The sequence below is a fragment of the Hemiscyllium ocellatum genome, assembly GCF_020745735.1.
Source record: "Hemiscyllium ocellatum isolate sHemOce1 chromosome 27 unlocalized genomic scaffold, sHemOce1.pat.X.cur. SUPER_27_unloc_42, whole genome shotgun sequence".
Lineage (NCBI taxonomy): Eukaryota > Metazoa > Chordata > Chondrichthyes > Orectolobiformes > Hemiscylliidae > Hemiscyllium > Hemiscyllium ocellatum.
This window is the reverse complement of record NW_026867512.1, coordinates 168,145-192,429: the sequence shown is the minus strand read 5'-3', so window position 1 is coordinate 192,429 and position 24,285 is coordinate 168,145. Positions and strand designations below refer to the sequence as shown.

Here is a 24,285-nt window from a genome sequence, read left to right as displayed (position 1 = left end):
TCCCAGGAAATGGGGGGTGGGGGGAAGCAAAATGAACCATCAAGGCATTGACCCCGCCACCAGAGAGACTGAACACACAGACATGACAAACATTCGTGGAAAGCCAGAGTCATCGAGATGTACAGCACAGAAACAGACACTTCGGTCAAATTCTTCTGTGCCCAACCAGATATCCAAAATTAATCTCGTCCCATTTGCCAGCGTTTTACCCATATCCCTTTGAGCCCTTCCTTTTCATACACTCATGCTGATGACTTTTAAATGTTGTCATTGTACCTGCCTTCACCACTTCCTTTGGCAGCTCATTCCATACATGCACCATCCTCTGTGTGAAAATGTTGCCCCTTAGGTCTCTTTTCAGTCTCCCTCCCCCTGCCCTCACTTTAAATTTATTATCCTCGAGTTCTGGACTCCCCATCCCAAGGAAAAGACCTCGTTTATTTACCCAACCCATGCCCCTCATGATTTTACAAAAGTCTATCAGGTTACCCCTCACACTCTGACGCACTCGGGAAAACAGCAACACCCTATCCTTCCAACCCTCCTTACCCGGGTAATTAAGACACAAGTTTGCAGAGTCTGCTCCCTCCCTGGGTTCACTCCAGTTGCTACAAGTGAACACATTTCCTCCCCCCGCATTCCACCCACTGCTTCCCCCTCTCCCCCACTACACTGCTTCCCTCCTCCTCACCTTCTCTTCAGAGAACCCTCACTGTTCTAACAAGTCCACACCAACCTCCGAATAGCAACCTCACCACACCATTCCCCTACTCTTATTGCTCTACATTTACCCTCTGACTAATACATCTAACCTGCACATCCCTGGGCACTGTGGCTAATTTAGCACCGCCTATCCACCTAACCTGCACTTCCCTAGGCACTATGGGTAATTTGGCCCGGCCAATCAAACCTTACCTGGACAAAGTTAAAAATCACACAACACCAGGTTGTCGTCCAACAGGTTTATTTGGAAGCACGAGCATTTGGAGCGCTGCTCCTTCATCAGGTGGTTGTGGAGTGTAAGATCATAAGACACAATTTCTGGAAAAACATTAGTGTCCTGGCATTGAAATGATATATTGAACAAACCTGGATCGTTAAGTCTTTCATCTTTTACAATGGATTGCAGATATCATTAATATGTAAATCCCAAAACTTCCTGTAAGGCACCTTCTCAGGATAACTTTGAGGCTTTATAACAGAAGGGGACACCTCAGCTCAAACAATGCATTAAAGGCGTGAGGTCAGAATCTGTCTGTATCCCAGTCTAGAGTCAGACTGGTTCTATTTCCAAGGTGAAATTTACAAAATATTACATGTATTAATTGCCTGCAGATTGTGCATTTTTTTGAGAAAAATAGAATGCATATGCAAATATCATTCTGCAAACACAAATTCACCCCCATGGACTTGTGCAGGTGTGTGCATGACAGAGAGAAAAAATCTGTTTCCATGCTGTATATCTCTATGTCAATTTGACAACAGATACGTTTTTTTCTGTTGGTATAAATATTGTTGTAAATCATAGTGGGTACTAATAGCTCGATGTAAGGGTGAGAGAATTCCTCAAATAAGGCACTGTAGGAATCCTGGGGGAGTAGTATTTCTGGTTTACTTCCTATTGAACAATATAAAGCACAAGCACCTACTTAATTCTAATTTTGGTTCATATTTCTTGTTTTATTCCCTGCCATGACTACACTCGGTGTCTGGATGGTTAACAGGCTGGGAGATTGGGGGTCTGGATGGTTAACAGGCTGGGAGATTGGGGGTCTGGATTGACTTATTGTTCCGGAAGGGAAAAAAAAGGGGGTGGGGGTCAAAGCATCAGCAGAAATCCAGGAGGGGTGAGAAATCAGGACCTGAAATCTGAGCTGACACCAGATTACCCTGTGATCAGTGCTTTGATTACCTGTGCTAACCCTCTCCCTTTATCTTGCTTTCCATTTGATCACCTCCTCAATATTGAGGATCCAATCCTTGTCATCCTGGAGCCATATCTCTGTAAGGAGTCCCATATTTTAATTATTCCCTTCAATGTGTGCAGTCAATTCATTCACTTTTGTTGCAATGCAGCACACATTCAGACACACCATTTTTAGTTTCAATTTCTGTGATCTTTATAATCCAGTTTTGGTTGCTGGTACATTTACTCTCCATGTCTTTCTGTCATTCTCGGATGTTCATTTTTCACATCACTGTATTGCTCACTGGCCTTGATTTAGATTGGCCATGCTAAATTGCCCATAATGTCCAGAGATGTGCAGGTTAGGTGGGTTAGACATGGGAAATGCAGGGTTAGAGTTTCATAGTAATAGAAGCAGGAGTAGGTCATTTGGCCAGTCGAGCCTGATTCGCCATTCATTTAGATCATGACTGATCTCTCCAATGTCTCAGCTTCTCCTCCCTGCATTGTCCCAACTACCCTTAATACCTTTACCATGCAAAAACCCATCTAACTGTGTCCTGAATATACTTAATTAAGCTGCCTCTACTGCTTCCCTGGGCAGAGAATTACATAGATTCACTATTCTCTGGGAAAAGCAGTTCTTCCTCATCTCTATCCTAAATCTACTCCAACTAATCTTGAGGTCTGGTCTCACCCACCAGCAGAAATGACTGGATAGGGTAGGGTTTTATCCCCACAGTGCAATGAAATCCCACTTTCCACCAAAATCTCAGATGTACTCTCACTCAGGTGCTGTCTCATAAATGAAAGATTTCATTGCAACTTCTTCTGCTCCCAGTAAGGACAAAACATCTTTGAAGGCTGCTCTGAAAGTCCAGTCTTCACAATGACACTTCTGGTTTCACCAAAGACCAAGAGAGTCATACAGCACAGAAACAGACCCTTCAGTCCAACTCGTATGTGCCGCCCAGATATCCTAACTTAATCTAGTCCCAGTTACCAGCATTTGGCCCATACCCCTCTAAACGCTTCCTATTCTTGTACCCATCCAGATGCCTTTTAAATGCTGTAATTGTATCAGGCTCCACCCCTTCCTACGACAGCTCATTCAATACATGCACCACCTTCTGTGTGAAACAAGTTGCCCTTAATGTCCCTTTTAAATCATTCCCCTCTCACCTCAAACGTATGCTCTCTAGTTTTGCATTCACCCTATCCATGCCGCTTATAAGGTCACCCAAGCATCTGATGCTCCAGGAAAATATCCCTGACCGATTCAGCCTCTCTCTGTAGATCAAACCCTCCAACTCTGGCAGCAGCCTTTTTAAGTCTTTTCTGACCCGTTTCAAAGTTTCACATCATATTTCCTGTAGCAGGGAAACCAGAACTGAATGCAGTATTTTAAAAGTGGCCTAACCAATGTCCTGTACAGCCACAACATGACCTCCCAACTCCGATACTCAATACTCTGACTAATAAAGGAAAGCTTACAAAATGCCTTCTTCACTATTCTGGCTACCTGAGACTGCACTTCCAAGGAACAATGAACCTGCACTTCAATGTCTCTTTGTTCTGAAACACTCCCTTAACTGTCCTGCCTGGATTGCCTTACCAAAATGCAAACATCACATTTCCCTAAATTAATCTCCATCTGCCACTCCCTGGCCCATTGCCCCATCCAAACAATTCTAATTTATAGTGAACTCTCTGTAATTCTTATTCCCTGGAAGTTCAAAATCTCCATCCCACACACTCCCTCCATTCTCACTTTGTTGAACCTAATCCCTGCTGTACCTCATCCTGAAGGGTCTGGTTCATGCTGATTAACAGGGCCACACTCAGGGGAATCTAACTGAAACAAACAGAATACTCAATGGCCTGGATGAGTTGATGCTGTGAAGATGTTTCCATTGGAAGGAGAGACTAGCAGCCGAGGGCACAGCCTTAGAGTAAAGGGAAGACCTTTCAGAACAGAGATTAGGAGAAATTTCTTTAGCTAGAGAGTGGTGAACTGGTGGACCTCATTGCCACAGAAGGCTGTGGAGGCCAGGTAACTGAGGATATTTAACACTGAGACAGAAACAGTTCTTGAGTATCAAGGGGATCGAGGGGTTAACTATCCAGACACTTATCAGCCGCGATTGAATGGTCTGGGCAGACCCAGTGAGCTGAATGGCTTTAATTTCTACTCCTATGAATAGGAAAGGTTCAGAGATATATAGGCCAAACAAGGTAGGACAAGTTTAGATTATGAATATAGTCAGCATGAAATCAAGTATCTGTTTCTGTGCTGTACGATTCTGTAACTGTTCTTAAAACCATTTTTTTCTGTTCCCTCATAACCATCCACTTCATTGTTGTTCAAAAATCAGATGAACTCAGCCTTGAATATATTCAATGACCCCTTAACCGCAGGAAGGCCTACCCCACCTCTGAACTTAATTCCTCTTGCTAATACACCTTGCCCTGCTGACTGCTTAGTGCACCTGTCTGACAACTGGTATTGACTGGTGTAGAAAGACACTGAAACCTCTTTGTACATCCACATAACATTCCTGATGAACGGCTCGTGTCCAAAACGTCGACTCTCCTGGTCCTTGGATGCTGTCTGACCCGCTGTTCTTTTCCAGGGCCACACTTGTCAACTCTGATCTCCAGCATCTGCACTCTTCACTTTCTCCATATCCCAAAATATCACCATTAAAACAATGCACCTCCTTTCTGCTTTTGTTTTCCCACAGCAAAGGTTACATTATCACATTGTGGTCATGCATTTGCCATGTATTTGCCAATTGAGACACAGATCTGGACCAACATTTCTAGACAAAAGTAAGTACTGCAGATGCCGGAGATTAGAGTCGAGAGTGTGGTGCTGGAAAAGCACGCGGGTCAGGCAGCATCCGAGCAGCAGGAAAATTCCTGATGAAGGACTTTTGCCTGAAACGTCGATTTTCCTGCTCCTCGGATGCTGCCTGACCTGCTATGCTTTTCCAGCTCCACACTCTCGACCAATATTTCTACACTCTGTCCCCCTCCCTGAATTCACTCCCTTTCCTTTCAGTTGCTGCAAGTCAACAATTGAACGCCAGAATGAAAAAAAAGTGGAACAGGCGGTGAGAAAAGAGAGTGCCGTACTCACAGATGTTGGACAGAGGAAGAAAGTTGCAGTTTGGGGTAAAGCTCAATCTTCATTCAGAGAGACAGGAGCAGCAGCTGCTTCAGAAGCTCATTGTCCAACTTCCGCATTCAGACAATAGCGGTGCTCTGATTGGCAGGAGGACTAGACACCTTCCGGTCCTCCCGAGTTCACTATTGGTCCATCAAAAGTAGGTTATGAGCCGTTTGTGCGTACAGCCAGGAGCGTGCACAGTCTTTTGCTGACACCAGCGGACATGCGCACTGCTTGCTGACACCGAGGTGCATGCGCATTATGCTCTTCAGAGATGCTTACGTTCCAGACAGGTTTGAAGTGTCCAAATGCCGATCACTAACTGGAGGGCATAGGTTTAGGTTGAGTGGGGAAAGATGAGGGATGAAAAAGTGTTGCTGGAAAAGCGCAGCAGGTCAGGCAGTTTCCAAGGAGCAGGAGAATTGATGTTTCGGGCATGAGCCCTTCTTCAGGAATCGTGAGGGAAAAATCTTCTGGAAAGATGAGGGACCAAAGGATTAGAAAAAACGTGAGACATTTAATTTGCCTCAAGAAATGCCAGAACTACAGGACATTAGTTTAGGATGAGTGGGGAAAGGTTTAAAACGGACCTAAGGAGTAACTTGACTCAGGACTGGGATACAGACTTGAACCTCACACCTTTCTTGCATTGTCTGAGCTGAGATGTCACCTAATTTTATAAAATCTTAAGTCATCGGGAGAACGTGACTTAAAAGTAGTTCTGGGTTATACATGTTAATGAACCGAAACTGCAACCCATTCTAAAAAATGAAAGACTGAATTGCAACTGGACTTGTTCAGGAAATCAACTGCATGACACTGTAATGTTTTGTGATAAATTCTATGTCTTACGATCCTGCTCAACAACTACCCGATGAAGGAGCAGCACTCCGAAAGCGAGCGCTTCCAAATAAATCTGTTGTGACTATAACCTGGAGTTGTGTAGATTTTAACTTTATCCACCTCAGTCCAACACCAGCAACTCCACATCATTTCTAATTAACACAACCCACACCTCCTGGTGCTGCCAGTAAACTTTACAATGCTGATAAAATGACACAGTACCTGCACTCCTGAAATATTTGCAATTTCCAACAATACTAGCTACCCATTCACTGCTCCATCTGATACATGACACTGGAAACTTAGTGCAGGAGGCTGAAAGAAATGAGCAGCTTTAAAACAAAAACCATTTGGAGCTCAAAGCCTGCAATGAGAGCCTGAGCCCGGCGGTAAGTTCAGGTAACCCTTTATTGTGACCCAACTTTGTTACAGCTTCAGAATGTCCCCAGAAAAAAGGCGTAGAAAAAGTAGCTTTTTATTTAAAAACAGCTCAAAGTCAAAGCGCACACACGCCCTTTCTTAGCCTGTAGGAAGTATTGCCTCATTCAGCAATTTCAACGTATACTCTGTATCCAAGTAGGTTTCTCCCTGTTCATTTGCTGGGGAGAGGGAGGGGCCCAGTGGTGGAGAGAACGGGGGGGTGCAGTGTGGAGCCAACCATAGGCCAGAAAGGGTAAAGGATGCTGCTGGGACAACTGAGTGAATCCTTTCCCACAACGGTAGTTTCCTTCCCGAAAAATGACGTGAGTGAATCAGATGGGGGTTTTATCGCCCTTCACCACCACCCCACCCTAACTCCTCCCCCGCCCCCCCCCCAAAAAATGGCTTCATCGTTAGACTTGGAACTCTAGATTACTGACTGAATTCCAATTTCACCATCTGCCACGGCAGGATCCGAACCCGGGAGGCCCTGGAACTGGATGAATATTCCAGTCGATAATGGCACTCAGGCGTCACTCCTTCAATGCCCCTGCTATGGCACGTGAACTTGCTGGTGCCTCTGCAGCTGGGAGGAGCAGGTGAACACCTTACTGCACCTGGGGCAACTGAAGGGCCTCTCCCCCATGTGGACCTGCTGGTGTTTCTGAAGTGTGATGGCCTGGGTAAAGCACTTCCCGCACTCAGGACAACTAAAGGGCCTCTCCCCCGTGTGGATCCGCTGGTGGGTCTGGAGGTTGGAGGCCCGGGCAAAGCCCTTCCCACACTTGGGGCACCTGAAGGGCCTCTCCCCGGTGTGGGACCGCTGGTGTCTCAGCCGGGCAGAGGCCTGGGTAAAGCACTTCCCACATTCACAACAGCTGAAGGGCCTCTCCCCCGTGTGGACCCGCTGGTGGGTCTGCAGGGTGGAGGAATCGCTGAAGCCTTTACCGCACTCTGGGCAGCTGAAGGGCCGCTCCCCTGTGTGGAGCCGCTGGTGGATCAGCAGGGCAGAGGCCTGGGTAAAGGCCTTCCTGCACTCGGAGCAACTGAAGGGCCTTTCCCCTGTGTGGACCCGCCGGTGTGTCAGAAGGTGGGAGGAATCACTGAAGGCCTTCCCGCACTCGGGGCAGGAGAGTGGTCTCTCCCCCTTGTGGATTCGCTGGTGCCTCAGCAGGGCAAAGGAATTGCTGAAGACCTTCCCACACTCAGGGCAGCTGAAAGGTCTCTCCCCCGTGTGGATCCGCCGGTGGGTCAGCAGGGCAGATGCCTGGGTAAAGCCCTTCCTGCACTCGGGGCAGCTGAAGGGCCTCTCACCGGTGTGACTGCGCCGATGAGTCTCCAGAGCAGACGGGGCACAGAAGCCTTTCCCACAGTCGCCACACTTCCACGGTTTCTTCACAGTGCGGGATTCCTCGGGTTTCTCCATGACCGAAACTTCAGCTGCACACAAACGTGGGTACAGCCCCACCCTGCCGTGAATTCGTCTTTCCAGGCCGTATAACTGTTTCAGGCTCCACACTCACTGCGCTGCAATGTAGGGTCTCTCATCCAGTCCCACTGATTCTGAAAATGTACTCGAGCAGGAAGCATACGCTTTGCTCCTTCTCACAGAATCACAGTCAAAACTCGTTCCAGTCCCGATGTCCCAGTGTCACTGTCACACATTGACATGAAAGTGAGGATTGCAGATGCTGGACAGTCAAGAGTTCAAAAGTGTGACACTGGAAAAGCACTGTAGGTCAGGCAGCATCCGAGGAGCAGAAGAGTCAATGCTTCGGGCACAAGGCCTTCATCTGTCAATTTTGAAATTTCCGTCTTCAGATCTTCAAATACTCTGTAAAAACAGATTACAAAAGTCATCACACTCAGTGCAGGGTAACAATTCTGAACAAGCAATTCCACTTTCTGCGGAATATACTTTTCTTTTGTTATTCCACAAAATTGAAAGCACCATCCCACTCTCTCTCCCCCTCTGTTCTCACTCCGCTCTAAATCTCAAGGTGCTGACTCAGGATCTTACAGATGCAACCAACAGAGTCATAGAGATGTACAGCATAGAAACAGACCCAAACCCAGGGAAAAGACTTTGTCTATTTATCCTATACATGCCCCTCATAAATTTGTAAACCTCTATAAGGTTATCCCTCAGGCTCCAACACTCCAGGGAAAACAGCTCCAGCCTGTTCAGCTTCTCCCTATAGCTCAAATCCTCCAACCCTGGCAACATCCTTGTAAAATCGTTTCTGAACCCTTTCAAGTTTCACAACATCTTTTCATTGAAAGGAGACCAGAACTGCACGCAATAGTCCAACAGTGCTCTAACCGATGTTCTGTACAGCCACAACATGACCTCCCAAGAGTTCAAAATTAACATGAAAGAAGTCTTCGATAAGCATTTGGTACTTAAGGTTTGACAAGGCACTGATGAAATGCATGCAACAATCTTGAAGGAAGGGACAATATAAATTATGGCTTCCACAATTTCTCAGTCTTCCATGGACTTGGAGGAGGTGCCAGAAGACTGGAGAACTGCAAACATTGCAGCCTGGTTTAAGAAAGGTTGTAATGCTAATCTCAGCAATTATAGAGTCGTAGAGATGTACAGCATGGAAACAGACCCATCGGTCCAACCCGTCCATGCCGACCAGATATCCCAACCCAATCTCATCCCACCTGCCAGTTTAAATTTGGTGGAGAAGCTTCCAATAATACTTATTCTGGTCAAAATTAGTAGTCACATGGAGAAAGGTGGATTGAGTAGGAAGAGTCTGCAAGGTATTTCTGACGGGGACACTGCATTTAACTAACTTGTTGGAGATTTGTGAAGACGTTACAGGCTTGATAAGGAGAACACTTCAGCTCTCCTCTTTGTTATCCATACCGGCTGTCTTGGGGAGCCTGGTACCCCTATAGCCTTGACATTAATCCGAATGGCATGCGTTTGAGGCGATTAAAGCACCAAAGTGTGACTTCAGATTACTTGGCTACATTGGTGTCTCGGTTTTGCTATCCTATCTTTCCCATAAAGGCTGACACTGACTGTGAGCAGGAGTCTGCTGGGCACCACCTTCATTAATCAAAAGGGAAAGAGCTATTGATTCAGCACCTCAGTAAATCTTGAGGCAGTCTTGGCTCCTATGCACATGTTGGGATGCATGCAAGGAGATGTTTATATTTTGCTTCTGTACTTAGAATTCATAAATTGAAGCCAATGTACATTTTAAAAATATTCAAGATTAAAAGTACAGAGGAGATCAATATTATACAACAATCCAACAACCCCGTCCCAAGACAACATGTGCCTGACCCTCACAAAGCTGGCGGCTGGTTGCCCGGACAACCCGAGAGCTCCTTCCCCGGTGAAGTAAACACTGGGCCTGTGGGGCTTTTATTCGCGGCCTGCGGCCTCCCCCTAGGAGTTTATAAACTCCCCAGTCTCCCTCCTCCCGCGGTTCCCAATCCTACCCTGTCTCACTGTCTCCTCTCCCCGGGGGCAGGAGCCAGGTCTTGGCGCTCGGACCTGGCGACCTCCCCGGGATGTTTCTGAAACCTGGTCCTGTTCTGAAGAAGGATCCCCGGACCCGAAACACGTCCTCACATTTCTCTCAACACGAGCTGCCGGACCTGCTCAGCTTTTCCAGCGGTTTCTGTTCTTGTTCCTTCAGCCGCCGGCGCCATTCCTCTCCCACACTCAGTCACACTGTCTCGGTCCGGCCGCGGGACCTACACTGCACATGCGCCAACACGCAGGGGGCGTGGTCCAGACAACGTCATCACCATCAGAGGGGGCGTGGTTGGGGAGCCCTCCAACCAATAGGGGACAATGGGGGTTGGTTTTCCCCGCCCCCAGCCTCCTGAAAGGTGAGTTACTTTTTAATTTTCAGCCTGTTCAGGAATGTTACTCCAGACCTTTGGAAAGCTGAAACATCGGGAAACTTCCAGACACAAACAAAGGGATTTTTAAAAATGAATAGAAATAGGTAAGGTAAATTACGAAAGAAGCCTAGTATAAAATATCAAAAGGGTATGCCAAAGGGAACAGAGTCGCTAAAGTAAATGTTGGTTCCTTGGAAGATGAACCAGGTGAGTTAATAAGGGGAACACTGAAATGACAGAGCTGCTAAATCAATACTTTTCCTCAGTTTTCACGTTGGAGGACAGCAGGACCGTTCGTATTGGAATGAGCAAGTCAAAGGCTAGACAAAAGGTAGAACTTAAACAATCAACGTCGATAGGTACACTATTAGGATTGAGTGCAAACAAATCCCCTGGGCCTGATGGCCTACCCTCCTAGGGTACTAAAGGAAGTGACGGTGGAGATTGTGGATTCATTAGTTACAATATTCCAAAATTCCCTGGACATGAGAAAGATTCATTAAGTTTATTTAATACAGAGATAGGCAGGTTCTTGATTGTCAAGGTGATCAAAGGACACGGGGAGAAAGCGGGAGAATGGAGTTAGAAACGTTTCAGCCATGATTGAATGGCTTCATTTCTGCTCCTATATCTTAGGATATTATGGTTCCAGTGGATTGGAAAAATGCTAATGTAATGCCTGTATTCAGAAAGGGAGACAGGCAATATGTGAAAAGTTGCAGACCAGTTAGTTTAACATCTGTTGTTGGGAAGGTGTTAGCGTCAATTATCAAGGAAGCAATATCAGGACGTTTGAAAAGTCAAAACTCTATCTATCAGAGTCAGCATGGTTTTATGATGGGCAAATCAGATTTGACTAAGTTCTTCATAGATGTAACAAGTGGATAATAGGGATCATGTAGATGTAATATATCTGGCTTTTCAGAAGGCATTTGCTAAAGTGCCACTCAAAGCATTAATTTGCAAGGTTAGATCATGTGGGACATGGGGCGATTTATCAGCTTGGATAGGTGACTGGCTGATGGGCAGAAGACAGACAGTCTGAATTGATGACTTTTTTTCTGGATGGCAAGATGTAACTAGTGAGGTGCACAGGGTTGGGTCCTTGGACCCCAGCTATTTACAATCTACATTAGTGACATGGATACAGGGATAAAAGGCTCATTTGCCAAATTTGTGGATGACACATAAATAGACAGGATGGTAAGTTGCAATGAGGAAATACAAACCTTTCAAATGGATCTAGATAGGTTAGGAGAGTGGGTCAAAATGTGGCATATGGAGTTTAAGGTGGATAAGTGTGAGGTCATGCATTTTGGTCAAAAAAACACAGCAAAGCAACCTTTTTTCTAATAGAGGGTTTGGGATGATCTGGTGCAGAGAGATCTGGGTATCCTCATTAATGAGTCACAGAAAACTAGCATGCAGGTACAGTAGATAAGAAAGTAAGTGAATGCAGCATTCACTTTTATTGCTAAAGAAATAGAACATAAAGGGAAGGAAGTGTTGCTGCAACCAAACATAGCATTCCTGAAACTGCACCTGGAGGATTGTGCCCAGTTTTAAACTCATTTCCCCTTATATGGTTATGGTAGGGGATTTAACTTTCCAACAGGACTGCCCTAGGTTTAAGGGTTTAGATGGAGACGAATTTGTTAAGCGTGTTCAATAAAGATTTCTGATTTAGTATGTGGATATACCTATGGAGAAGGTGCAAAACTTGACCTACTCTTGGGAAATAAGGCAGGACAGCTGACTGAGGTGTCAGTGGGGGTGCACTTTGGGGCCAGCGACCATAATTACATTAATTTTAAAATAGTGATGGAAAAGGATAGACCAGATCTAAAAGTTGAAATTCTAAATTGGCGAATGTCTCGTTTTAACGTAATAGGCAAGAATTTTCCAAAGCTGTTTGGTGGCAGATGTTTGCAGGTAAAGAGACGGCTGGAAAATGGGAAGCCTTCAGAAATGAGATAAAGAGAGTCCAGAGACAGTATATTCCTGTTAGGGTGAAAGGAATGTCTGGTAGGTGTAGGGAATGTTGGATGACTGGAGAAATTGAGTATTTGGTGAAGAAAAAGAAGGAAGCATATGTCAGGTATAGACAGGATAGATTGTGTGAATCCTTAGAAGAGTATAAAGGTAGTATGAGTATACTTAAAAGGGAAGTCAGGAGGACAAAAACTGGATATGAGATAACTTTGACAAATAGGGTTAAGGAGAACCCAAAGGGTTTTTACAAATACATTAAGGACAAAAGGGCCACTAGGGAGAGAATAGGGCACACCAAAGATGAGCAAGGCAGTCAATGTGTGGAACTACAGGAGATGGAGAGATACAAAGCGAGTATTTTGCATCAATGTTTACTCTGAAGAAGGACATGAAAAATATAAAATGTAGGGAAATAGATTATAACATCTTGAAAAATGTCCATATTACAGAGGAAGTGGTGCTGGATATCTTGAAACATGAAGATGGATAAATCTCAAGGACCTGATCAGATGTACCTGAGAACTCTGTGGGAGGCTACGGGAAGTGATTGTTGGGCCCCTTGCTGAAATATTTGCATCATTGATAGTCACAGGAGAGGTGACGGAAAACTGGAGGTTGGTTAACGTGGTACCACTATTTAAGAACGTTGATAAGGAAAAGCCAGGGAACCTGACATCGGTGGTGGGCAGGTTGTTGGAGTGAAACCTGAGAGACAGGATTTACACATATTCGGAAAGGCAAGGACTGATTAGGGATAGGCGGCATGGCTTTGTGCATGGGAAATCATGTCTCACAAACTTGATTGAGTGCTTTGAAGAAGTAACAAAGAAGATTGATGAGGGCAGCAATGGATGTGATCTATATGGACTTCAGTAAGGTGTTTGACAAGGTTCCCCGAGGGAGACATGTTAGCAAGGTTAGATCTTATGGAATACAGAGAGAACTAGACATTTGGATACAGAATTGGCTCAAAGTTAGAAGAAGGTAGTGGAGGTTTATTTTTGAAACTGGAGGCTTATGACCAGTGGAGTGCCACAACGATCGGTGCTAGGTCCACTACTTTTTGTATTTTTTATGCAAATGACTTGGATGTGAACATAGGATGTGTAGTTAGTAGGTTTGCTGATGACACCAAAATTGGAGGTGCAGTGAACAATGAGGAAGGTTACCTCAGATTACAATGGGATCTTGATCAGATGTACCAATGGGCTGAGGAGTGGTAGATGGAGTTTAATTTTGATGAATGCGAGGTGCTGCATTTTGGAAAAACAAATCAGAGCAGCACATCTACACTTAATGGTAAGGTTCAGGGAGTGTTGTTGAACAAAAGAGACCTTGGAGTGCAGGTTCACAGCTCTTTGAAAGTGGAGTTGCAGGTAGATAGGATAGTGAAGAAGGTGTTTGATATACTTTTTTTTATTGGTCAGAGTATTGAGTATAGGATTTGAGAGGTCATGTTGTGGCTGTACAGGAGAATGTTTCGGCCACTTTTGGAAGAAGTGTACAATTCCGGCATCCTTTCTCTTGGAAGGATGTTGTGAAACTTGAAAGGCTTCAGAAAAGATTTACAAAGATGTTGCCAGGGTTGGAGGATTTGAGCTACAGAGAGAGGTTGACTAGGCTGGGGCTGTTCTCTCTGGAGTGGAGGTGGCTGAGGGGTGACCTGAGGGGTTTATAAAATCATGAGAATCACGGATAGGGCGAATAGCCAAGGTATGTTCCCCCAAGGTGGAGGAGTCCAAAACTAGAAGGCATAAGTTTAAGATGAGAGGGGGAACGATTTAAAAAGGAACTAAGGGGCAACGTTTTAACGCAGAAGGTAGAGCGTGTATGGAATGTGCAGCCAGAGGTAGTGGTGGAGGTGGGTACAATTACAACATTTAAAAGGTGTCTAGATGAATAGTTCGGATTTAGAGGAATAAGGAGCAAATGCTGGAACTTGGGACTGGGCCAGATTGGAACATCTGGTCGGCATGGATGAGTTGAACTGAAGTGTCTGTTTCTGTGCGGTGTGACTCTAGAAGGCTATAACTGCTATGACCGAAACTGGACCTTTTTACTGATAATGTTCCTGCTGGATTTTTTTAGTGCACCCAGTTTCAGTCGATTTCTGGTGGGTAAAATTGGCATATGTCCTGTATCCTGGAAATTCTGAAATATAAAAATAAATAATTCTCCCTGTGAATGGTACAATCCACACCCCGTGATGTGAATGGTACAATCCTCCCCTTTCCTTTTGCCCCTCCACACCCCTCCACCTTCGAATAATACAATCGTCCCCCTCTGAATGGTATAATCCTTTACTCCCCCACAGCCATTAATGGTACAATTCTCCCAAGTCTCAATGGTACGATCCTTTCCACACCACCCCGAATGAATGGTACAATTCTCCCCCTGAGCTGGGATTCCCCAATCCCTTTCTGTTTCACATTTCCGAAGCCTTTCCCATTTTGAAAACAGTCTCTGTTTCTGGTCTTCCCACCAAAGTGCATAACCTCAGACTTTACCACATTGTATTCGATCTGCCCCTTCTCTGACCATTCTCCTGGCCTGTCCAAGCATTCTCAGCATGGACCCCTTTGGAACTCCAAAGACCCCTTTATGCCAACTCTCTACCTTCTGCCAGTCAGTCAATCCTCGATCCGTGCCAGCACCTTGCTCCTACACCAGGGACTCTTACCTTACTTAGCAACCTCCCGCACGGCACCTTGTCAAAGGCCTTCTGGAAATCCAAATCGCTCACGTCCATTGGCTCTCCCTTTGTCTAACTTACTCATTACCTGCTTAAAGAATCCTAATAGATTTGTCAGACATGACCTTCTCTTGTCAAAGCCATGCAGACTCGGTCCTGTTTTAACATGCACCTCCACATACTTCCCACTCTCACCCTTCCTAAAACCCTGTTAAATTTACCCATTTTTACCATAAATGCATTGTTCTGCTCTTAAAAATGAATTCAAGTTTAAAGATTTCATATTATGTATGTACACTACCTTTGCCCCTCGTAATATTTTATCCTTCTGAAGAAGACCTTCAGAAAAGATTAGCACAAGGTATGAAACTGACTGTGTGACTGCATCAAGTAAAGGAATTAGTAAGAATGAGAAATGAGCAGCTAAATATCTAAACCCACCCATGCAATGGTCAAGAAGGCACAACAACGCCTTTTCTTCTTCAAGATGCTTAAGAAATTCGGCACGTCCATGATGACACTCACCAACATTTACAGATACACCATAGAAAGCCATGTATCTGGTTGCATCTCGCCCTGCTACGGCAACTGCTCTGCCCAGGACCAGAAGAAACTACAGAAGGTTGTGTGCACAGCACGGTCCATCACAGAAGCCAACCTACCATCCATGGAATCCATCTACACTTCTCGTTGTCGTGGAAAGGCTGCCAACCTCAAAGACCCCTCCCACCCTGGGAATGATCTCCCACACCATCCTCTGTCAGGCAGAAGATACAGAAGCTTGAACACATGTACCAACAGGTTCAAGAATAGCTTCTTCCCTGCCATTATTAGCCTGCTGAATGGAGCTCTCCAATTTGAAATCTAATGTTGACCGTGCTTCTGTGCACCTCCTGTGCAGCTGTAACCCTGTACGCCTCACTCTGTCTAAGCGCAGTATGACCTGCATGTCCTCGTTTGCTCGGATCTGACTGTACTGCTGATAAAACAAAACTTTTGACTCCACTTAGGTACATAGCACAGTACCGGCCCTTTATCCTAGTCTAAAATCAGACTGACCTACATACCACTTATTGTACTAACTTTCATGTACCTATCCAAGAGTCGATTAAATGTCCCTAATATATCTGACTCTACTACCACTGTTGACAGTGCATTTCACATAGCCACCACTATCTGAGTAAGAACCTATTCTGACATCTCCCCGAAACCTTCCTCCAATTACCTTAAAATTATGCCGAGAGTGTGGGGTGCTGGAAAACCATATCAGGTCAGGCAGCAGCCATGGAGCAGACGAATTGACGTTTTGGCATCAGCCCTTCATCAGGAACGAAGTTTGTGGGCGGGGGTGCTGAGAGATAAATGGGAAGTGGGTGGGGTTGGGGGAGAAGGTAGCTGAGAATGCCATAGGTACATGAAGGTGTGTGTATGTGAGAGATGGTGGTGGGGGGGAGGAGGGGGGGCAAGATGATAGTTCGGAGGGGGTTATGGTGCAGATAGATAGGAAAAATGATGGACATGTCAGAAGGGCAGTGCAGAGTTGGAGGCTTGGGACTGGGATAAAGTGGGGGAGGTGAGGAAACTGTTGAAATCCACAATTTATCCTGTGTGGTTGCAGGGTCGCAAGGCAGAATATGAGGCGTTCCTCCTCCAGGCATCGGGTAGTAACGGTTTGGCGATGGATAGGTTGGAGAAGTGGGTGGAGCTGATAGATTGAAAAGTTGATGGACAGGTCAGGAGGGTGGTGCTGAGTTGAAGGCATGGGACTTGGATAAAGTGGGGTGGGGGGTGGAAAATGATGTCTAGTATATGCAGTCCTCATTTTCTCCTCCTCAAAATTATAGACATTTGTAAGGGGCATGGATAGGGTGAACGTCCAAGGTCTTTCCCCAGGTAGGGGAGTCCAGCACTGAAGGGGCATAGGTTGAAGGTGAGTGGGGAAAGGGACCTGAGGGGCAATATTTTCACGCAGGGGGTGGTGCGTGTATGGAATGTACTGCCAGCAGAAGTGGTGGAGACTGGTACAATTACAACATTTAAAAGGCATCTGGAAGGGGATATGAATAGGAAGGGTACAGATGAACATAGGCCAAATGCAGGCAAATGGGTCACTAGATTAATTTAAGATATGGACTGAGGGGTTTGTTTCCGGCTCTACAACTCTAGGACTCTACGTCTACTTAGTCGAAACCAATTTCACAAAATGAGGAATAGGTCATTCACCCCTTCCAGCCTGTCCTGAGCTGTGGCCTAACTGCACATATTCCAGTGCAAGTTTCAGAAAGATTTCAGCAGCTCTTTTTAAAAATTGAAATGCGTTGAGACTTCAATGATGTTTTGGAATATATAATTTTAGCTATTCTCAAATTTTAAAGATAAGAGTTACTAGTGAACAGAGCGCAAACCGCCCAGTGCTGCCAGTAACCTTTACAATGTTGATGAAACGATGCAGTACCGGTACTCCTTAAAAATTTACAAGTTCTAACGATATGAGCAAATCATTCACTGCTCCATCTGCTACACGACATTAGAAACTTAGTGCAGGAGGCTGGAAGAAATGAGCAGCTTTAAATCAAAGACCATCTGGAGCTCAAAGCTTTCAATGATAGTCTGAGCCTGACAGTAAGTTCAGGTAATCTTTATTGTGACCCAATTTTGTTACAGCTTCAGATCTCCCCCAGCAAAAAGGGGGAGAGAAAGCAGCTGCTTTTTAAACAACTCAAGGTCAAAGCGCACAAACTCCCCCTCCCTCCACCCCACCCCATTTTCTTTACTCTTGGTCAGCACTCTTTATTCCTGGTAATTGGATCCTTGGTACAGCCTTAACCCGTGGGGCCGGGAACGGGGGCAGTGTGGAGTGAAACAGACTGCTGTGGGTCTGGAGTCATGTGTAGGCCAGACCGGGTAAAGGATGCAGCTGGGACGACTGAGTGAATCCTTTCCCACAACAGCAGTTTCCTTCCCTAAAAAGGGCGTGAGTGAATCAGATTGGGGTTTTCTCCCCCACCCAACACCAGAAAATGGTTTCATCATTAGATTCTGACCGAATTCCAATTCCACCATCTGCCGCGATGAGATTCAAACCCAACAGATCCCAGAACTGGGTGGATAGTCCAGTCGATAATGGCACTCGGCAGTCGCTGTCAGTCTCCCTGCGATGGCATATGAAGTCGCTGGTGGTTCCGGAGGTTGGAGGAGCGGGTGAAGGCCTTCCCACACTCAGGACAGCTGAAGGGCTTCTCCCCTGTGTGGACCCGCTGGTGCCTCAGCAGGGCGGAGGAATAACTGAAGGCCTTCCCGCACTCAGGACAACTGAAGGGCCGCTCTCCCGTATGGACTCGCCGGTGGGTCAGCAAGGTGAAGGAATTGCTGAAGGCCTTCCCACACTCGGGGCAAGTGAAAGGCCTCTCCCCCGTGTGGATCCGCTGGTGCCTCAGCAGGTGGGAGGAATAGCTGAAGGCCTTCCCACACTCGGGACAGTTGAAGGGCTCTTCTCCCGTATGGACTCGCCGGTGGGTCAGCAAGGTGGAGGAATTGCTGAAGGCCTTCCCGCACTCAGGACAACTGAAGGGCCTCTCTCCCGTATGGATTCGCCGGTGGGTCAGCAAGGTGGAGGAATTGCTGAAGGCCTTCCCACACTCGGGGCAGCTGAAAGGCCTCTCCCCCGTGTGGACCCGCTGGTGCCTCAGCAGGTGGTAGGAATAGCTGAAGGCCTTCCCACACTCGGGACAGCTGAAGGGCCCTTCTCCCGTATGGACTCGTCGGTGGGTCTGCAAGGTGGAGGAATTGCTGAAGGCCTTCCCACACTCGGGGCAACTGAAAGGCCTCTCCCCCGTGTGGATCCGCTGGTGCCTAAGCAGGGCAGAGACCTGGGTAAAGCCCTTCCCGCACTTAGGACAGGAGAACGGCCTCTCCCCCGTGTGGACGCGCTGATGAATCTCCAGGTCAGACGGAGTACGGAAGCCTCTCCCACAGTTATCACACTTCCACGGTTTCTCCATGTCCGAAGCTTCAGCTACAATCAAACGCATGTACTTCCCCTCACTGCTGGGAATTCCTCTTTCCAGGCCGTATAACAGTTTCAGGCTCCACATTCAGTGGGCAGCAACAGTTGGGTCTCTCATCCAGGCCCACTGATAATGAAAACTTACTCAAACAGGAACCAAAAAGGTTTGCTCCTTCTCACAGAATTATAGTCAAAAATCGTGGCTGTCCTGATCAATTGAGTGACTGTCAGATATTGACGTGAAAATAAGGACTGTAGACGCGGGAGAGTCAGTGTCAAAAAGTGTTGCGCTGTAAAAGCACAGTGGGTCAGGCAGCATGAGAAGCAGGAGAGTCAACATTTCAGGCATCAGGCCTTCATCTGTTCATTGAGACTTGCATCTTCAGATCTTCAAATACTCTGTAAAAAGAGATTACAAAAGTCATCACTGTCAGTGCAGGGTAGAAATTCAGAACAAGCTATTCTACTTTCTGTGGAACACCCTTTTCTTTTGTTAGTTCACAAAATTGAAAGCATCATCCCACTGCTCCTTCATCAGGTGGTTGTGGAGAATAAGACCATAAGGCACAGAATTTATGGAAAGACATTTGTGTCCTGCCACTGAAATGATATATTGAACAAACCTGGATTGTTAAGTCTTTCATCTTTTACAATGGATTACAGGTATCATAAATATGTAAATCACAGAACTTCCTGTAAGGCACCCTCTCAAGCTAACATAAGGCTTTATAACAAAAGGTGACATCTCAGCTCAGACAATGCATTAAAGGGATGAGGCTAGAGTTTGTCAGTATCCCAATCTGGAGTCAGACTGGTTCTATTTCCAAAGCAGGAATTTAAAAAATATTACCTGGATTGACTGCCTGCATGAACTGCTGAGTCTCATCCACCAGCTGAAATGACTGGATAGGGAGGGCTTGATCCCCACAGTGCAATGAATTCCCACTTTCCACCAAAATCCCAAATGTGCACACTCACTCAGTTGCTCTCTCACAAATGCAAGATTTCTTCTGCTCCTAGGAAGAGCAAAACATCTATGAAACATCTATGGGTGGCATGGTGGCACAGTGGGCAGCACAGTGGCACAGTGGGCAGCACTGCTGCCTCACAGCGCCAGAGACCCAGATTCAATTCTCGCCTCAGGCGACTGACTGTGTGGAGTTTGCATATTCTCCCCATGTCTGCGTGGGTTTCCTCCAGGTGCTCCGGTTTCCTCCCACAGTCCAAAAATGTGCAGGTTAGGTGAATTCAAAATGCTAAATTGCCCATAGTGCTAGGTGCAAGGGAACGGGTCTGGTTGCGTGCACTTCGGTGGGTCGATGCGGACTTGTTGGGCCAAAGGGCCTGTTTCCACACTGTAAGTAATCTAGTCTAATCACGAAAGCTGCTTTGAAAGTTCAGTCTTCACAATCACACTTCTGCTTTCACCAAGACAATTAGAGTCATACAGAACGGAAACAGACCCTTTGGTCAAACTCGTCTGTGCCAAACAGATATCCAAAATTAATCTAGTCCCATTTGCCAGCATGTGGCTCTTATGGTTCCTGTTCATGTATCCAACTAGGTGCATTTTAAATATAATTATATCAGCCTCACCACTTCCTCTAGCAGTTCATTCCATACATGCACCACCCTCTGCGTGAAAACAATTGCTCCTCAGGTCCCATTCAAATCATTCCCCTCTCACCTCAAACATATGCCCTCTAGTTTTGGCCTCCCTGACCCTGGGGAAAAGACCTTGGATATGCACCCTATCCATGCCTGTTATAAACCTCAATAAGGCTGCCCTCAGCCTCTGATGCTCCGGGAAAAATATCCCATACCTAATCAGCCTTTCCCTGTAGTTCAAACCCTCCAAGCCTCACAACAGCCTTGTAAATCTTTTCCGACCCCTCTCAAAGTTTGAAAGTTCTTTCCTCAAGCAGGGAGACCAGAACTGGACGTACTATTCCAAAAGAGGCCTAACCAACGTACAGCCACAACATGACTTCCCAACGCCTATACTCAATGCTCTGACCAATAAAGGAAAGCATACCAAACACCTTCTTCACTATCCTGTCTACCTGCGACTCCACTTTCAAGGAACTATAAACCTGCACTCCTAGGTCTCTTTGTTCTGCAACACTCTCCTTCACTGTACCAGTCCTGTCTGGATTGTTTGACCAAAATGCAAAACCTCACATTTCTCTAAATTAAACTCCATCTGCCACTCCTCAGCCCACTGGTCCATCCAATCAATTCTAATTTATAGTCAATTCTGCTTCCTCTCTTATTCCCTCAAAGCTAAAAGTCTCCATCCCACACACTCTCCTTCCCTTCTCACTTTGTTGAGCCTAATCCCTGTTGTATCTCATCCTGAAGGGTCTAGGTGATGCTGATTAACAGGCCTATACTCAGGGGAGATCTAATTGAAACATACGGAATACTGAACGGCCTGGACAGAGTGGACGTTGGGAAGATCTTTCCATTGGGAGGAGAGACTAAGGCTCAAGGCACAGTCTTAGAGTAAAGGGAAGACCCTTCACATTGGAGATAAGGAGAAATGTCTTCAGCCAGAGAGTAATGAATCTATAGAATTAACTGCCACAGAAGGCTGTGGAGGCCAGATCACTGAGGATATTTAAGACGAGATAGATAGGTCCTTGAGTATCAAGGGGATCGAGACTTATGGGGAAAAAGCAGGAGAACACAGATAAGAAACTTAATAGCCACGATCGAATGGTATGAGCAGACCCAATGGGCCGAAAGGCCTAATTTCTGCTCCTATATCTGATGGTCTCTTGCTGTCCTGGACACAAAACTGCATGAATCCAGGTAAGATTCTGTTAATCCATTTTTTAAAATTAGAATCAGTCTGACCATTGTGGTTCAGACAGCCTCACACAGGGAAACTCACACCTTCAATACATTATCTGGGACGATGTGACACCAATTGGGAATGTAACTTTTTAAAAAAAATTTTGCTATTCACATATGAAAGAATGACCATGTTGGTTTCAGTTCTCAAAGATGAGAGACTTAACAAACAATCCAGGTCTTTTTTAATATATAATTTCAGTTACATCACACTGTAAACCTTTGCTATAAATTCTGTGTCTTACAATCTTATTCTTCACAACCATTTGATGAAGGAGCAGCGCTCTAAAAGCTAGTGCTCCCAAATAAACCTGTCGGACTATGACCCTGTATTGTATGATTTTTAACTTTGGACACAGAGCGTGAGAATTGGGAGCAGGAGTTGGCCAATTGGTCTTTCGAACCTGGACCAGCATTGAACAGACCATAACTGGATATGAATCTACCAAAATCTAGGTGGATAAGCTGGGACTTTCTTCACTGGAGCACAGGAAGTTGAGAGGTGACCGTACAGAGGTTTATAAAATCATGAGAGGTATACATGAGGTGAATGGCAGGTGTCATTTCCCTCAGGTGGGAGTTTCAGGATTACGCAGCAAATTGTGAAAAGTGAGAGGAGAAAGGTTTTGAAAAGACTTGAGGGGCAACTTTTTAAAAAAAACACGTGGTTCACGTGTGGGATGAATGTCCAGAGGAAGGTGGATGCCGGTATAGTTACTTTTAAAAGACATTTGGTTAAGTACATGAATAGGAAAGGTTTGGAGGGATATGGGCCAAACACTGGCAAGTAGGACTAGATTAGTTTGTGAATACAGTCAGCATGGACTAGTTGGACTGAAAGGTCTGTTCATGTGCTGTGTGACTGTAACTGTTCTCTACTGGTCTTAAAAACATTTTCTTGCTTTCCCCCATAAACATCCACTTCATTGTTGCTCAAAAAATCAGATGAACTCAGCCTTGAATATATTCAATGACCCTCTAACTGCAGGAAGACATCCCCACTTCTGAACTCAATTCCTCTTGTTAATATAGCACTTGCCTTGCTGATTGCTTGCTGCACCTGTCTGACAACTGGCAGTGACTGGTGTAGAAAGACACTGAGCCCCCTTTCTACATCCACATATCATTCCCTATTCCCTTGGGCCCAAAACATCGACTATCCTGCCTCTCGGATGCTGTCTGGCCTGCTGTGCTTTTCCAGCGCCACACTTACTGACTTTAATCTCCAGCATCTGCAGATCTCACTTTCTCCACATCTCAGTATATCACCATTTAAATAATACAATTCCTTTCTGCTTCCCCCCCCCCACAGCAAAGGCTACAACTTCACATTGTTGTATTCTATTTCTCACGTATTTTCCAATTGTGATCTTCTCTACGTTGGGGAGACCGAGCATAAAGTTGGAAACGGTTTGCCAAGCTTCGCAGACAGGTTCACAGAGGTTGACGGGACCTCCCAGTCACCACACATTTTAATTCCCCTTCCCACTCCCTTTCTGAAAAGACTATCTTAGGCCTCCTCCATTGCCACAATGAACCAAACAGCAAATTGAAGTAACAACACCTCATCCTCCGTCTGGGCAGCCCATAGCCCAGAGGACTCAACATTGAGTTCTCCAGTCTCAAATAATCTCACTTCCCATCCCCCTCGACTCCCTTCTCAGCCCCTCCCCCTCATTTCTACTCCTCCCTGTCATCAACCAGATTTATTCCTCCCATTGACCCACCAAGTCGAACCCTCCACCTGTCTTCACCTATCCCCACTTCACCACCCAGCCCCCAGGACACCGCTACACCCATCCCCAATCCTGAAGAAGGGTTACACGTGAAACGTCGACTTCTCCACCTCCTGATGTTACCTGGCTTGTTCTGTTCTTCCAGCCTCCTGCCTGTCTATTTCGTCAATTGCGACACAGACGTGCAGCAACGTTTCCAGAGTCTGTTCCCACCCCGATTCATTCCCTTTCCTTTAAGTTGCTGCAAGTCAATTGAAACCCTGAATTTTTTTAAAAATGGAAAAGGCGGCGAGAAAACAGCGACCTGTACTCACAGATATTGGACAGAGGAAGGAAGTGGGGTTCTGGGGTGAAGCTCGATCTTCTTTCAGAGAAACAGCAGCAGCTTCAGAAGCTCATGGTCAAACTTCCGCATTCAGACAATAGGGTGACTCTGATTGGCGGGAGGACTAGACTTCTTCCGGTCCTCCAGTACTTCCTATTGGCCAATCAAAAGAAGATCGCGTGCCTATTTTGGCGGACTGCGATGAGCATACCTGGTGTTTTGCTGACACCAGAAAACATGCGCAGTATGTTCTTTTAAGATGCTGGTGTTACTGACAGATTTTAAGTGTCCAAATGCCAAAAAGAAGAAAAGGAGTAGAGTCACAATATTTTTTCCCCTGTGGTTCGACATTTTATTGCTTTTGCATTTTGTCTCGCTGCTCAACTTTTGTATGTCTTTTCTCCTTGTTGAGACAGTCTCCCCGTGAGCTGACTGGGCAGAGCTTTAACCAGTTACACAGA

At 45.8% G+C, this 24,285-nt stretch overlaps 1 protein-coding gene across 1 annotated transcript in view; it reads right to left on the bottom strand.

Moving 5' to 3' along the window:
* Positions 1 to 6,324: 6,324 nt before the first annotated feature.
* Positions 6,325 to 24,285, bottom strand: part of LOC132808345 (zinc finger protein 850-like) — a 66,118-nt gene continuing 48,157 nt past the window's right edge. The window contains exons 5-6 of the mRNA XM_060822101.1: positions 18,051 to 18,896; positions 6,325 to 7,857 (exon numbers count right to left, since the gene is read on the bottom strand). Of these exons, the coding sequence (XP_060678084.1) occupies positions 6,895 to 7,857; positions 18,051 to 18,896 (1,809 nt within the window). The 3' untranslated portion in view covers positions 6,325 to 6,894. The remainder of the gene's footprint in view (positions 7,858 to 18,050; positions 18,897 to 24,285) is intronic.